The sequence below is a fragment of the Mirounga angustirostris genome, unplaced genomic scaffold (genome assembly GCF_029215605.1).
Source record: "Mirounga angustirostris isolate CCGP_5_RB_7025 unplaced genomic scaffold, mMirAng1.0.hap1 SCAF_7, whole genome shotgun sequence".
Taxonomy (NCBI): domain Eukaryota; kingdom Metazoa; phylum Chordata; class Mammalia; order Carnivora; family Phocidae; genus Mirounga; species Mirounga angustirostris.
Window position 1 is genome coordinate 32,010,970 of NW_026991715.1, and position 14,899 is coordinate 32,025,868.

Here is a 14,899-nt window from a genome sequence, read left to right on the forward strand (position 1 = left end):
ACCCTAAAGGGTCTTCCCCAAGGTCATATAACGAATTAATGACTGATCTAGAATCAAAATCTAGATTTTCTCAATCCTGAATTAGCACTCTCTCTCCCAAACTACCTGGCCTGTCTATATTTTCATCCTTTTCTTTATGATCTTCAGACATAGATTGTTTAATTCATGCTAACCAGTGGCATATCCAAAGTAAAATGCAGGGTACTTCTTGGTTCCATTAGTTACCACTATCTCCTTTCATTGGCTGGAAGATCAGGGACAGGACAGAGGAAGTCTTGCCAGGCCTCCTCACTCCATGGATTAAGTGACAATATGAGCTGTCTGGCACCTTGCCCAGGAAATTTGATTGTTCCTACTTACAACAGGAGGCATCTGGAATTTAGAAGGCCGAGTATTACCTTTCCTTTATAAGGACTGGATCTTCTCTTTTTGTTCTCATCAGCCTCGGGATATCAGGCAGTTTCAAGGTGGGCAAAAACCAAATCTCATCCACCACCAAAACTATTCTGTTGATATTTTCCAGCTTCTCCTTTGACACACGCCAAGGGGCTTAGAGGAAACTCTAGCCTCTTGAACCAACTGACCTTATATTTATTTATAAGGTATGTTTCTTCCAAGAAGTTCCAAAAGTTTCATACATACTCTCTCACTTGATCCTTCTCTTCCCATGAGGGGAAGCATTTCATTTTTATCTTCCTACCACAGCCAGAGTGTCCCTGATGTATACAGGGTTTCTCTCCAGGGTCTAACACTCCAAGGTTAGAATCTCTAGAAGCCACACAAACATTCTCAACTGAAGTCTCAGCCGACTCCACTATACTAGGCACTAGGGATACAAGAGTGAACAAAACAGACTAGCTCTGACCTCATGGAGCTTACATACAAAGTAAAAGGACTGTTTCATTACCCACTGAATTCAGAACCATAAATACAATGTATCCTGATAAAAGAAAAAATTCACTACAGTCTCAACTACTCAGACTAATATCCACAGTTTTACATTTATCTGGTAATACAGAATCCATTTGCTAGAAGTATATATGGATTGCAGTAGAAGACAGGAGATCTGTATTCTAATCCTGACTCTTGTACCAACAGACTGCATGATCTTGAACAAATAATAGTTTTGTTCTTTGAAGATGTTAGACAAGAATTCCCAAGTCTCTTCTTGGTCTTCAGTGATGGGTGATTGGTTAACACCACCTAAGATGGCTGGTGTGGTATGAGGACTTCCTGCCAACATCAAAAGAGGAGGAATCTATTTCAATTGCTTTTATTTGTAGGATGGGATTGAAGGAAACAGCACAAAACAACACACATCTCCTAAGACTATTAATAGCATCTCCCTATGCATTAATCTATGAAATCAATCATTTCCACACCTACTATGTGTTGGACACTAGACTAGATACTTTGAGGATGGGACACTTTTGAAAAGATCCTTAAACTTAAGGAGCTTCCAAATGAAAGTCCACAATAATAAATAATTAAAAGCCTATGAAAGAGGTTTTAAGTGCAAAAGAGAAGAAAGTCAAAGAGAGCTAAATTAGAAATCTCTGAGGTGGGGTGCTTGGGTGGTTCAGTCAGTTAAACATCTGCCTTCAGCTGAGGTCATGATCTCAGGGTCATGGGATCGAGCCCCACATCGGGCTCCCTGCTAAGGGGGGAGTCTGCTTCTCTCCCTCCTTCTGCCCCTCCCCCTGCTTGTACTCTCTCTCCCCCTCTGAAATAAATAAAATCTTTAAAAAAAAAAAAAAAGGGAAGGAATGAACCAACCAACCAACCTCTGAGGAAAGGTGGAAATTCACCTGGATCTATATATAACAACCACAATCACAATAATAATAGCAGCTAACATTTACTGAGTGCTTGATACATGGCACATGCATGCATTAAGTGCTTCTGTGGACTATCTTGCATAAACCTCAAAACAACCCTAGAAATAAATACTATTATTGTGCCTATTTTACAGAATGGGAAATGTGATGCTTAGAGGGAAGTCTAACATACTTAATAAATGGTAAATTCGGACATTCTGATTCCAGGGTGTTCCTCACCATTGAATGACTATGGGATGCTTTCCCCACGTGTGATATAAAGAGATCAGCATAGTATCTGGCACACAGCTTAATGTTCCCTAAATGTTATTTACTTCCTTTTTCTATCCATCCCCCACCACTATTCACCACACCACTAATAACTCCCATCCCCAACTCATAAACCTACACACCTCTGATTTTCCAATTTTAACATTGTTCTAAGTTCAGCTGAAGGTCAACCGTGGGCAGGAAGTTTTCCTAGACCAGTCAAGCTTCTGTCTCCTTCGGTCATAGCACTTATTTCTGACAGCCTATTGGGTGATGATGTGCTGTCTTGTGATGTCCCTGGCACTATTTAATGTCTATGATGTTAAAGTTTCTGATGTTTTACAGCACTGTTGAAGTAGTTTCTATATTATTATTATGTGTCTTTTGCACAACTCATCTGTTCATATGGTTTCATTTTGTCAGCTAACTCTAAAACCCTTTGTGTTGCTCCTGAGGACCTGGCAAAGGAGACATCAGGAAGTGTTCAACAGTTCAAAAGCTGAGGTATTTGTGAAGTTTTCATTCATTAGAAAAATGATTCAAGTCAAATAAATACAGCCAACACTTCCAAGTTTGATTCTACCCAGTTTAGAGAGTCTGTAGGTATAGACTCTCTGCCCAGTTTTGGACATAAAAGTAATCTATGCATGTTTGCAATTCCTTTAGCATATGTACACTGACAGAACCTATCTTCTTCTGAACTACCGAAGAATAATTCTATCTGTACTTTGAAAATAAAAAATACAACTACCCTTAAAAAAAGGGGGCAGTTTCAGTTCACAGATTTTTTTAATCTTACAAATTATGAAATACTAGACACATAGATATGAGTAAATATAATGTATTTGGGCATTTTATTTTTTTTAAAGATTTATTTGAGAAAGTGTGTGTGTGCACACACGCAAGCACATGTGAGGGGAGGGACAGAGGGAGAGAATCTTCAAGCAGACGCCACTCAGTGTGGAGCCAGATATGGAGCTCAATCTCACGACTCAGGAGATCATGACCTGAGTATTTGCACATTTTAAATAAATAAAACGTACATTCTGTAGCCACTGTCCACCTTAAGAAATGAAGCATGAAATAGTATTAGCAAATCTTTTACATGGCTGAAATTTTAGCCTAAGGCAAATTAGCACAAAATGGTTATGAAACTTCAAGATAAGGAAGTTTTTAAAGACCGAAAAAGCCACTATTACGAGATTATATACTAAGATTAAAAGATTAGATAAATCTAATCCAAAAGCATGGTATCAAACACTGTATGTAAAAGATTTAAGTAGGAAATAATTTTTTTTCATTAAAGCATTGTAGTATAAAGTGACGCTAGAGACTAGGTTTCCTGGAATATTTACAATTTCAAATACTCTATTTCCATAAGACAATGGCTTTCTGAAAATTATAGTATTTTGTTATTCAGGCTAATCTATATCTTCCAATCTATCTCTTCTACCTGGAAATAACATAAAAGTTCTTCATGATGTCATGTGATCTAAATGTTGGTTTGGGTAAATAAATCATCACAGACATAATGTGGAAAAAATATCAGGTTACAAATTTAGGAGATCCTGACTCCAAACTCTGTTGAATTCCTGGCTATATAATGAGCACTAGACTTTCAAATACCTAACATAGAGGAAATATAATCAATACTAAGATTTGTAGTATCTGTGAGGAAAAACTAAAGTTGTAACACAGAAGCCCGATTATTCTTTTTTTTTTTTTTAAGGTTTTATTTACTTATTCAAGAGAGAGTGTGTGTGTGTGCACAGAGGTGCATAGGTGAAGGAAGGGGGAGAGAGAGAACCTCAAGCAGACTCCACATTGAGCGTAGAGCAAAACATGGGGCTTGATCTTACAATCCTGAGATCATGACCTGAGCAGAAGCCAAGAGTCGGATGCTTAACTGACTGAGCCACCCAGGCGCCCCCTGATTATTCTTGATACTAAGAACTGAGATAGACTTCTCTACTAAGTACTCATAGAGATAATATGAAGATTGACAACATCCTTCAACACAGCAATGTGTCAACAGATTTTTTATTATAACAAATATGCTGAAGACTTCCGACCAAAACACAAATTCACAAGACAACAATATCGGCCCTATAAAATATTGTTTTGGGGAAATGACTCAATAGCTCTTCTGGGTGCAACCACTATAGCTCTGTAAAGGTAAACGTCTGGATTTTTTAAACTGAGAATATTAAAGTAGTTCCACGCTTAGTCAAAAATTCAGATGTTCTGGATTGACCTGTTGCTCATAACTAACTAATTTGCTAGTCCTACTGTGCATACAATACAGGCGAACTAAATTTTATTAAATGCCAGTGAGATCTAGACAGAACTTCTTTTTTCTCTTTCTTACAAGGGAAGAGGGAAGAAAACATTTCTCTCTGTGATTGTGCTTGGAATATGCTACAGAAATGTCAGAGTAAGTACAGAATGTGCATGTGAATGTGCATTTGTTGCCATATGAATATAGGGGAAATTCTACTTTAAAAAATACACCAAAAAAAAAAAACCCTAAAATGTTCCAAATTTTAAAGTGATTATTTGCTTTATAAATTATTTCTTCTGCATAAGTGTTTAGTAACAGCTCACTGATTATCAGACAAGACAAAGGAAATTTAAAGCAAAACTATCAGGAGCCATAATCCACTAATTGATCAAAAGGAAAAAACTGAAATTATTATGCAAATCAAGAAAAAATAAGGATTAGAAGTAAAAATGTGATTCATGCCAAATGAATACAGTGAGGCATTTCTATCAAAGCTGACTCTAATTTTTCTTTCACTGGACTGTGTTTGGTTTTGTTTCCACAACAGGATAAAGAAGAAAACCACTAGAGTTTCTTTGACCATCAGTTCCCTGGTTAACGAAACCTCCAACATCAGATCAAGTTACTCTACCTTAGTTCAACCATTGTGTATTGACCCCCAAAGGGTATGTTCAGTCTTTTTTTTTTTTAAAGATTTTATTTATTTATTTATTTGAGAGAGAGAGAGAGCACATGAGAGGGGGGAGGGTCAGAGGCAGAAGCAGACTCCCTGCCGAGCAGGGAGCCCGATGCGGGACTCGATCCTGGGACTCCAGGATCATGACCTGAGCCAAAGGCAGTCGCTTAACCAACTGAGCCACCCAGGCGTCCTGGGTATGTTCAGTCTTAAAAGCCTTCTTAGGGACTCCAGTGTGGAGACACAGGCCCAGAGAAAAAGGAATCAATGCAACTTTCTTGAAAGTATACATGAGGAGAGCCTACAATTGCATAACCTCAAATAGAACAAGAAAAGAAATCCATGGGTCTCAGAAATAACTCCATGGTAGTTCTGTGGGTTGGCCATTTGTCTGTGTGCCAAACCATAGCCACAGGTGGTTTCTAGGAGTTCAGGCCCATAACAGAGTATTCCAACTATCCATGGAATGAATTCCCTTTTAATTAAAAAGCGGGGGGGGGGGGGGGGGGAGATGCTTTTACAAAAACCTAACAAACAAGAGCAACTGTATAGAGAAGGGGAAAAAAAATCTAGTCAGTAAAATTTACAAGTTATTTATGCCTTTTATCTACAGTCTCTAAATAAGTGTCAAAATTCACCTCTCAAGTGTAATTGCTTGGTACTGTATTTCACCATCTCAGCTGATGGAAAGCTGGAGGACAGAGGGAAAAAAAGGGTGGCATTGGAGCAGATACCCAAAATGAGATTTAAATTAGAAGCATTATCCTTTTTAAAGAGGACACTTGGGGTGTGGTTGGTAGCACTAAAACTGATTCTGTTGGTTCATGGGCACCATGCTTCTAGGTTTCAGGGGCTTGGCAGTATGGATGAGAGTGTCTCTTCTAGTTTTGGGGTTTTTTTTTAAGATTTTATTTGAGTGAGTGAGAGAGAGCACGTGCGCAAGAGAGAGCATGAGTCAGGGGGAGAAGCAGACTTCTCGGACATGGGACTCAATCCCAGGACCCCGGGATTAGGACCCGGGGATCATGACCCAAGCCAAAGGCAGATGCTCAACCGACTGAGCCACCCAGGCGCCCCTGTCTCTTCTATTTCTTAAACCAGATGCAGAGTCCCTGCAGCAGCCTGTCCGGACCCACCTGTGTTGTAACCCCTGTGTTCACCAAGGTAACCTATCCATACTGCATGGTAGACTTAGGATTTTATAGATAAACTGTAGATGTCATCATAGGGGTGAGAAGGAAAAGGGGAAACTAAAAAGAACCTCAGAAATTATTATTTTATGTATGAGAAAAGTGAGTTCCAGAAGGGGTGAAATTACTGTTCAATGTCACAGAGCAACTCAGGGTTTCCTATATTCTTTAGACTTTTGCTCTACACCAATCTTCAGCTCTCAAGGGCAATGCTCAGACTGTCCTGTCCAAGTAGACTATGCTCTACCTGACCTCAAGGTTCATCTGATTCTCCTAACTAGTCATAAGATGCCCTTCTGACTAAGCCAATAAGCAAAACAATATCTATTTCCTGCTTGGGTAACAGAGAGTGATCAGGATTAAGAAGGCTCCCGTATCATCCACTGGAGAGAGCAGGAATCAATCAACTAGGTCAAACCAAACTAAGGTTGAAATCTCTGGGCTCACTGTCTCCCAGTTTCCAAACCTGAGAGAACTGGAACCACTGCTTCTTGCTGGCCCAAAGTATGAGAAGCAGGACAAAGATTTAACCTGTACCAAGTACAGGATGGGAGTCAGGAAAAAATGTCATTAAGAATAAGGAGCCCTGCTATAGATTCCAAAAGCTTGCTTGCAGCCCAGGCTGTCAGCTACATGGGTCTATTATTTCTACAAGTTTCCTGCTGCATTCCTTCCTGAAGATATGTAGCCCTGGGCATCAGGCCGCAAGGGCTGGACTGGTGGTCACTGTGTCTCACCTGATAGAAGGACCTCAGATACTCCTTCTCAGCCAAGTTATAACTTGAAATGTAATTCTAGATTCTAGAGGACTCTAGCTGAAAACAGGAGAGAAGGGAGATCAGGGTTTAAGGGGGATATTTACTACAAATGCCACCCATTCATCAATGCATTGTGAGACCAAACCACCTATTTTTATGCTTTTGATATAACATTATAACTCTTCACTCTTTAAATGTTCAATTTATCAGAAATGAGCCTCAAAACCTAAAAAAAGGCTGAGCATTTTGCTAGCCCTATTTCACAGATAAAGTACCTGAGTTCCACAGAGGTTAAGAGTTTCCAAGTTCCTACGATCAGCTTCAACCAGTTAGTGGCAGAGTTGAGATTCTGGTCCAAGTCCTCTAAGTCATGATTCAGAATCCTTAAAAAATACAATGCTGCCCACACTATCTGACTGATAATAAAGATTAAATCTATGACTCTCCATGTACTCAACAAAATCATATAACAAAGGTAAGAGTTTTCAACTACTCTGTTTCCTATTTTGAACATGGCTCTTGGCGAAGTGAGCAACAACTTTGTGAAATTAAGATAAACATAACTAACACATGACTGTAAAGCACACTATAAAGCACAGAAGAATCCCAGCAACTCCTTGTTTTGATTAAAGTACAGTCAGTTGTCAATAATTATGGCGAAAAGCATACTTACTACCAATGGCATCCCAAATCATTGCATACGGTGAAAGTTTCTTCCATTCTGTGAATTCTGTATTTGTTCTTCAGCATCTTCAAGACATTTCGACAACCAGCGGCCAGTTTGTCGCATTTGAATGCCGAGTCCAGGCAACAACCACAGTTCAAATTCACTGGTACAGAGAGAAAGAGCAGATAGCAGACTCTGAGGACTTCCAGATTCTGAGGAGAAGTATTGTGATAAGCTTTTCGATTTGCTTTGTATTTCAATTAACCTTGAAATCTAATTCATGTTTCAAAGTTTAATAGCTGACTTGTTACAGGCTCAGAAATTTTTGTTAAACAATTATGATTTCAAATTCAAATGATTCCTCGAAACAAAAAAGAAAAGATAGCTGTTTTTCTCTGATGAAACAATAGGTTTAATAGCTGTGAAAAGACTGGTTTGTTTTCATAAATTATCTTGCTAATGAGTTCTTGGCATACAAACAAGAAAAAAAATGTGAGAATAAACATATTTTTTAAAGAATAAAACAAATTAATAATGATGTACAGCTTTCTAAATACTTTATTATTTGTTTCCTACCAAATAATAAACTCAGGGAAGGGTAACAAGTATGATGATATACTTCATGCTAAACACGGAGTTTATAAGCAACCTTTCATTTAATCCTCACATCAACATTTTGAAGTGTGCATTGTTATTTCCATTTTATAAGAAAACTGAAATCAGAAATACTAAATGCCTTGCCCAAGGTTACAACGTTAATAAATGCTGCAGCCAGAGTCCAAGCCCAAAATAGTTCTTGCCCCAAGCAAAGAAAATATATTTAAATATTGACGCAGCACAATGAACACTTGCACATCACATCCAGGAAGAAAAACCTCTATTACACAATGTGGCATTAGCATAAAGAAAGAATTTTAAATCACCCACATCCGCACCACCCAAACTATTATCCTTTTATGTGTTTTTCTACAGTAATACTATAGTATGTTTATAATGAAATATTCAACTTTATTTTCATTAGAGAGACTAAAACAAAAAGATTTTCTTGGGAGAAAGAGAGCACCACACGACCAGGGGTTCAGTAATGGTTCCCATTCAGAGAACAGATACTTTCTTCATGTTAGAGATGAAGAACTAAAGCCCAGAGAAGAATTTTCACAAAATCACAGAGCAATTCAGGGCTAAAGAGAACAAAAATACAGTTCTTCTGGCCCCCTGCCAAGTGTTCGTTCCATCATGTATCTTTTCTGGGATTCTACAGAGTTTATAGTCTGTGACTCTACATTACAGTCAACCTTGTATGTGCTTTATTTATTTAAGTTATTTATCATATACACATGGCCCCTTCTCCCAATTAAATTAACCGTCATCTTTTAAATTCTCTATTCCCTTGTTTTATCTTCCAGAAGCTTCTTTATCATCCATTCCCGGTAAGCACAATTTTCAACATCTTTATTTTTAAGATTTTATTTATTTGAGAGAGAAAGAGAGCTCAAGTGGGGGGAAGGGAGCAGAGAGAGAAGCAGACTCCCCGATGAGCAGAGAACCCAAAGCAGGGCTCGAATCCCAGGACCCTGAGATCATGACTTGAGCCGAAGGCAGATGCTTAACTGACTAAGCCACCCAGGCACCCCCAATTTTTCAACATCTTGATAACAAATGATTAAATCAAGATTACCATCAGAAGACTATCTCCCAAATCACTTTTGCCATCATGAGCGGTTTTGAGACTACCCTATAACAACTCGAACTGACAGAACAAAAGCAGCAAGATAACTGGGATTTGTCAGTGTGTTTATTCACCTATTCATTCACTCAACATAGTACAGACAATGGCCACGTTCCATTCTGGGCACTAAGGAGGTCCCTGCCCTCGCAGAACATGCATCCATCCTCTGATCTATGACTCATGAACTCTCCAGAGAGGCAGTGAGGAGGCGTGCTGACATCAAACATCCAAGTTGTTGACTGTCCAAGAAGTAGGTGTAGTGCCCATCACAATGTGGCTATCACTGCACTATCGAACTATCCTGGCAATGATAAATTTTAGGTCAGCTCAGAAAATCTGTCTATAGGAACCTGATGCTAAGCACTAAAGCTACAGAAATCTAGAAGTCAAGGAATAAAGTGTAATCCCTGCTTTCAAGGAACTCACATTATAGTAAAGAGATGTGTCAAAGAGATAGGTGATAGGGACTCTGCTGGGATTATTTTAGGTTGCATTTTTTATTTATCTTCAGGAGCCCACTCAAAGACAAAAAGTCTAATCTGATGGATTGTTTAAAAATCTCAGAAATACCCTTTATTCCTAGTACCGACTTTCCCTGACATCCTCCCACACTATTTGTTAATTTGGGATCTCCCAAAACTCTGGTCAAGTTGAATCTCTTGCCTTTCCAGAGGAAGTCTGCACCTTGATTATCACAGAAGTATTTCCTGAAGACTCTGGGGAATTCAAGTGCATTGCAGAAAATGAGGCTGGGACTGCAGTCTCCAAAGCAAGACTCTTTGTTTCCCCAGGTAATTCTTTTCAGGATCTCCCTGCTCCAGTTCAGCCAAGAGGAGGAGGAAGATTCTGTTTCTATCTGAGGTGGTAAATAATTATATTTTTCAGGAGGAAAAGAAGTGGAAAAGTCAGAGAGTTCTCCAAAGTTACCCATGAGTAAACTTTCTCCAAAACTGGCCACCTTTCCCTGGAGCAGTGACAGCCACACAAAGGACAAAAATCCAGATGACACCCCAATGAACGTTATTTCAACTATTCCCGAACCAGCCCGTCACAATGAACATGAGATCCAGGTTCCAAAGGAGGATTTCTGCAATGAAAATTCCTCTGAGCTGCAACCACAATGGTAAGGGCAGACAGACTTAACACTTGCTCATTCAACAAATGTTCTTGGTCCTGCACACAGAACAGTGAACATGACAAAGTTCCTGCCCTTAAGGAACTTACATTCTGAGGTGAGTCACTTAATTCTGTCACTTCTCCCTTGCCCTCCATCCTATCTTTCACCAGAGCTGAAACAGTAAATGAAGCGCTTAGATCCACATCTAAAGGTTAGAGACATTGAAAAAAAAAAAAATCAACAATGCTGAAATGGCACAAGATTTTGAAGAAGTAGAATCTTTTCCACAAAAGAATTCAGGGTCTGATCCCAATGTAAATATAAAAAACATTGTGATACAGGTTTCTTCTTGTTGTCTTAGAATACAGACAGAATTTTCCTTGCATTTAGAAGGCAAGTGTATAAATGGAAAGATAACTCATTAGGTGAATTTGCCAACCAGGCTATACTCAAAACAAAATCTGCCATCATCCCCCAACCCCCAAACACAAACCTCAACTAAAATAGTCACGGGGGTTGGGGGGGGGGACTAAAAACTGACACTTAAAGTCATTTAAATTTTTTTACTTTACTAATATCTAACAGAGTCCACTAAATATTTTACAAACCTAAAGTTTTAGGTTAAATTTAGGTTAAACACCTTTAATAAAACTTAATAAATGAACATTCTTGACTATTTTCTAGTTTAAGTAGCCTCTGTTAATTACAAAATAAAAGATATTGAAATCTTTTTTTTTAAGATTTTATTTATTTATTTGAGAGAGAGAATGAGATAGAGAGAGAGAGCACAAGGGGGGGAGCGGGAGAGGGAGAAGCAGACTCCCCGCTGAGCAGGGGAGCCCGACATGGGACTCGATCCCAGGACTCCAGGATCATGACCTGAGCCGAAGGCAGTCGCTTAACCAAATGACCCACCCAGGCGCCCGAAATCTCTTTTAAGAAGAGATTTCTTGAGTAGTATTTGGGTCTATCAAGTGAATAAATTTATCATATTAGAGATGGAAGGAATCAGAGGTCACCTACATGAAGTTACTCATTCTACAAATGACTGAGATTGTAGATGACTGACTGACATTGTTGAGGGCTGCTTCCTCATGCTTCTATGACCCTGGGATAGGTACTTCTCCAAGAGTTTCTTACAATGAAGACAGTGAAGAAAAGAGTTTGAACGTATATATTAACAGACCTGGAACAACATATGTCAAGTACATAATAGGAATTCGTAATAGTGGCTATTACTTCACTGCACTGTTTTTTCTTAGGATCAATGTATCTTCAATAACAGTCTATGACTGTAATTTCTCAGTTAGTCTTCTGGAACCCCTTAGCTTCTGGGATCTCTAGTTACCTGGATTATAGCTACCCGTATAAAGATTTCTCATGAGGTCAAAGAACGGGTGTGTGGGGGACAAAAGACTGCAATTTATTCAACAAACATTTATTAAGTACATCCTATGTGTTTATGTCAGTTTCTGTGGGAGACTTCCCTGGGGAGACAGCCAATACAGATATCTAAAACTTTTCTCCATGAGTACCTATGTTTAGCAGTGAGCCTTTAAGACTTAAAAAGGTACTGAATTTATAATACAGTATCTTTCACAGGAGATTACCATCTTTTTCATTTAAAAAATCATCTTTGAGAAAAATTATTCAATGAAAGTTCCACAAAAGTTAACAAGTTTTTACTGAATGTCAACTATAAGCCACAATGTCCCAAAGATAAAAAATAAACAGTCCCTCCCTCAGAAAACATTTAACTTGGTTGAGGAGATAAATGATACCATGTAAGAGTCCATCATATGATTTCCTCTGATTAGGTTAGTAAAACAGATACTATCTTCGTTTTTCAGTTAATTATTAAAGCTCAGAGAGATTAAGCAACTTGTCTAAGGTTACACAGCAAGTATATGGCAGAGTGGGCACTCACACTCAGGTCTCCAAAACAGATAATAAGGTTAGTGTGTCTACAAAGCTGTAGAACATTAGCCAAATTAATGTTATCATTTTTACTACTTGACTCCAAACCTAGTGGAATGTCCATTATTACTACTCTCTTGAAAAGAATATAAGACCGAATTAAGCACTCAAAAGGAGATTTCAAATTACAAGTGCTACAGTGGGACAGAACTTCAGTAATCATTGCGAATTATGCATAACCTGAAAATAAATGAAATGTTCTTCAGTCGTTAGTCCTTCCATCCTCAATGTGGCATTTGCCTTCTCAGTTGATACAGCAGAAATTAGCTTCATCACATACATCTGACATCAGATTTTAGACAAAGCTCACAGCACCATTTTACAACAGTATACATAGTTTACATTTTTAAAAAATACAACAAGAGCTATAAATGAAGAAAGGATGAATGAGTGACAGATAAATAGCCAAGTCACCCTTCCACTGACGATAGGACAAGAAAGAATTCCCCTAACGTGCAGCAGGAAATGGTTCAGTGACATAGTGGGAAGTTACCTTCATACTGTGAGGCACTAGAATGATTCACCAGAGGCCCTTACTGATAATTTAGAGAAATAATTGGAAAAGATGTCTTTGGGGACAGGTTGGAATATAGTTCACTCACCTGCCATCTTATGGATTCTTCCAGTTTTAGGAAAATTTTTTTCAAATAAGCAACTAAACCATTTGAATAGCTGTATGTGTGAGGAAACAAAAAACACCATTCAAAAAAGCAAACTAAACATTTAAAAGTAGAAAAATAGATTCATAATAGATTATTAAATATAGACTATTAACTTCTGACAATGGGGCCATGAAAGAAGACCTTCCTTTCCTTTCCAAAATCAGCCCTTAATCCCCTTACTGGGGCAAGAACCTTTGCCTTGATGTACCACGGAACTATTACACTGTAACCAATGTTACATCTTACAAAGGCATAGGAGAGAAAAGAGATAAAGCTTAAAGGATAAAAAATAAATGGAACTAAAATTCCTCCCCAACTATGGTATGTGTAGAATCTGCCCTAGGCAAAACTGGGGACTTCATTGTTTGTCCTGGGCATCTTCCCTACTTTCCTGGTAGGATAACAACTTCAACTTTTAGGTATTAAGAGACCTCAAATCTAGTATCTCCTTTTCCTTGCCCTAATCAAACCCTGTTCTCTGGAAGAACCAAGTATCAATCACATATACCACAAATTTAAAGTGCTTAGAATAGAGCCCTACTCATAGTAAATGCTATACTTGTTGGTTATTCTTGCTACTTTTATTGTCACTTGCATTTATATTTTAAGTCTCCCTAATTTGGATTAAAAGGCTTTGTCCCTATTAATGGAAACTGAAATATCAGTGAGCAGATGTAGAGAAATACTTTGGGAAATTCCTGAAATAAGACTTGGTAGGCAAACACCTACTCATCCAGTCTAGTATGCCTTTCCACCAAGTAATGGCTATGTGCCCAGGAAGCAATTATCAAACTTTCTCTGAACACCAAAGGAAGATACATGTACATGGTCAGCTGTGAAGAATTTTATATGGCTCATATGCGCTCTAACACTTATTGGATGGACCCTCATGTATATGGTAATTAAATCAATATTGGAGCACCCATGAAGGAGGGTAATAAATAGATATGCTTTAAACAGGAGAAACGTATCAATACTGAAACCACTAAATGGTGGTAATTCCACTCAATTGACCTGATCCTCAGGCCACCTACCCCTCTTTATTACTTCTGTTGTTGATTTGAAGGTTTCTTCCTCTGTAAATATTTAGTTCCCTGCACAAAAATGGAAACCTAAATACCAAGACAGTCTCCTTAGTGAAGAGAAAGGAAACTGTGTAACCGCTAAGAGTTAAGGGAGATGAAGGAAAGAGTTGACAGTATAAAGCCCTAAATGCACAGAATGCTTATTTGTCTGGTAATTTCTTAAGTGTTTCAAAACTCTTGAAGAATAAAAGAACAAGATCAAAGAGGCATATGCCATACATATTCAGAAAACTTGCTAAGAAATCAAATCATGTTTTTCCACCTCCCCACCTTCCCAGTGACACGTCACCATCACCCTGCTCTCCTGCCTTTGCTGAGACCACACCCTGTCTCCTGAAACAAACCGCTTGGACTCTGCTCCACCCCTACTTGTATTTGGCAAGAGGAGGAAAGGAAAAAAAAAAAAAAAGCTTCAGAGAACAACTATCCAATACAAATCAGTTTGGAACCATCAATCACTGGTCTTATTTCTGGAGAATTTTTACTGGATAGAACATCAGTCTCAAAATACAGTTTCCCTTTTAGTCCTTTCTTAAACAGGAAAGATTCCAAGCCCCCACCACGATAAAGAAATTGAGTTTTCTATATACTTTTTTCCATTTCCCAACTCTTTGCCCTTCCTCCTGCATGAGCTTACAAAAGCTTACAGTCAAAATTCACATCTAAAATA

At 38.4% G+C, this 14,899-nt stretch overlaps 1 protein-coding gene across 1 annotated transcript; it reads left to right on the top strand.

Annotated features, from left to right (window-relative positions):
* Positions 1–4,144: 4,144 nt before the first annotated feature.
* On the top strand, positions 4,145–14,797 carry LOC123854255 (palladin-like). The gene is made up of 9 exons (XM_045889378.1): positions 4,145–4,262; positions 4,459–4,521; positions 4,916–5,033; positions 6,146–6,208; positions 7,740–7,881; positions 9,066–9,089; positions 10,060–10,179; positions 10,274–10,511; positions 14,770–14,797. The coding sequence occupies exons 2-9, from the start codon at positions 4,514–4,516 to the stop codon at positions 14,795–14,797; spliced, it is 741 nt and encodes a 246-aa protein (XP_045745334.1). The 5' UTR covers positions 4,145–4,262; positions 4,459–4,513.
* Positions 14,798–14,899: the final 102 nt, after the last annotated feature.

What these genes read in the sequence shown, in the direction of transcription:
- LOC123854255 (XM_045889378.1), top strand. An exon ending in TGTGTATTGACCCCCAAAGG is followed by an intron (nt 5,034 to 6,145) that starts GTATGTTCAGTC and finishes TTCTTAAACCAG; the next exon opens with ATGCAGAGTCCCTGCAGCAG. An exon ending in TCTGAGCTGCAACCACAATG is followed by an intron (nt 10,512 to 14,769) that starts GTAAGGGCAGAC and finishes TTTCTTAAACAG; the next exon opens with GAAAGATTCCAAGCCCCCAC.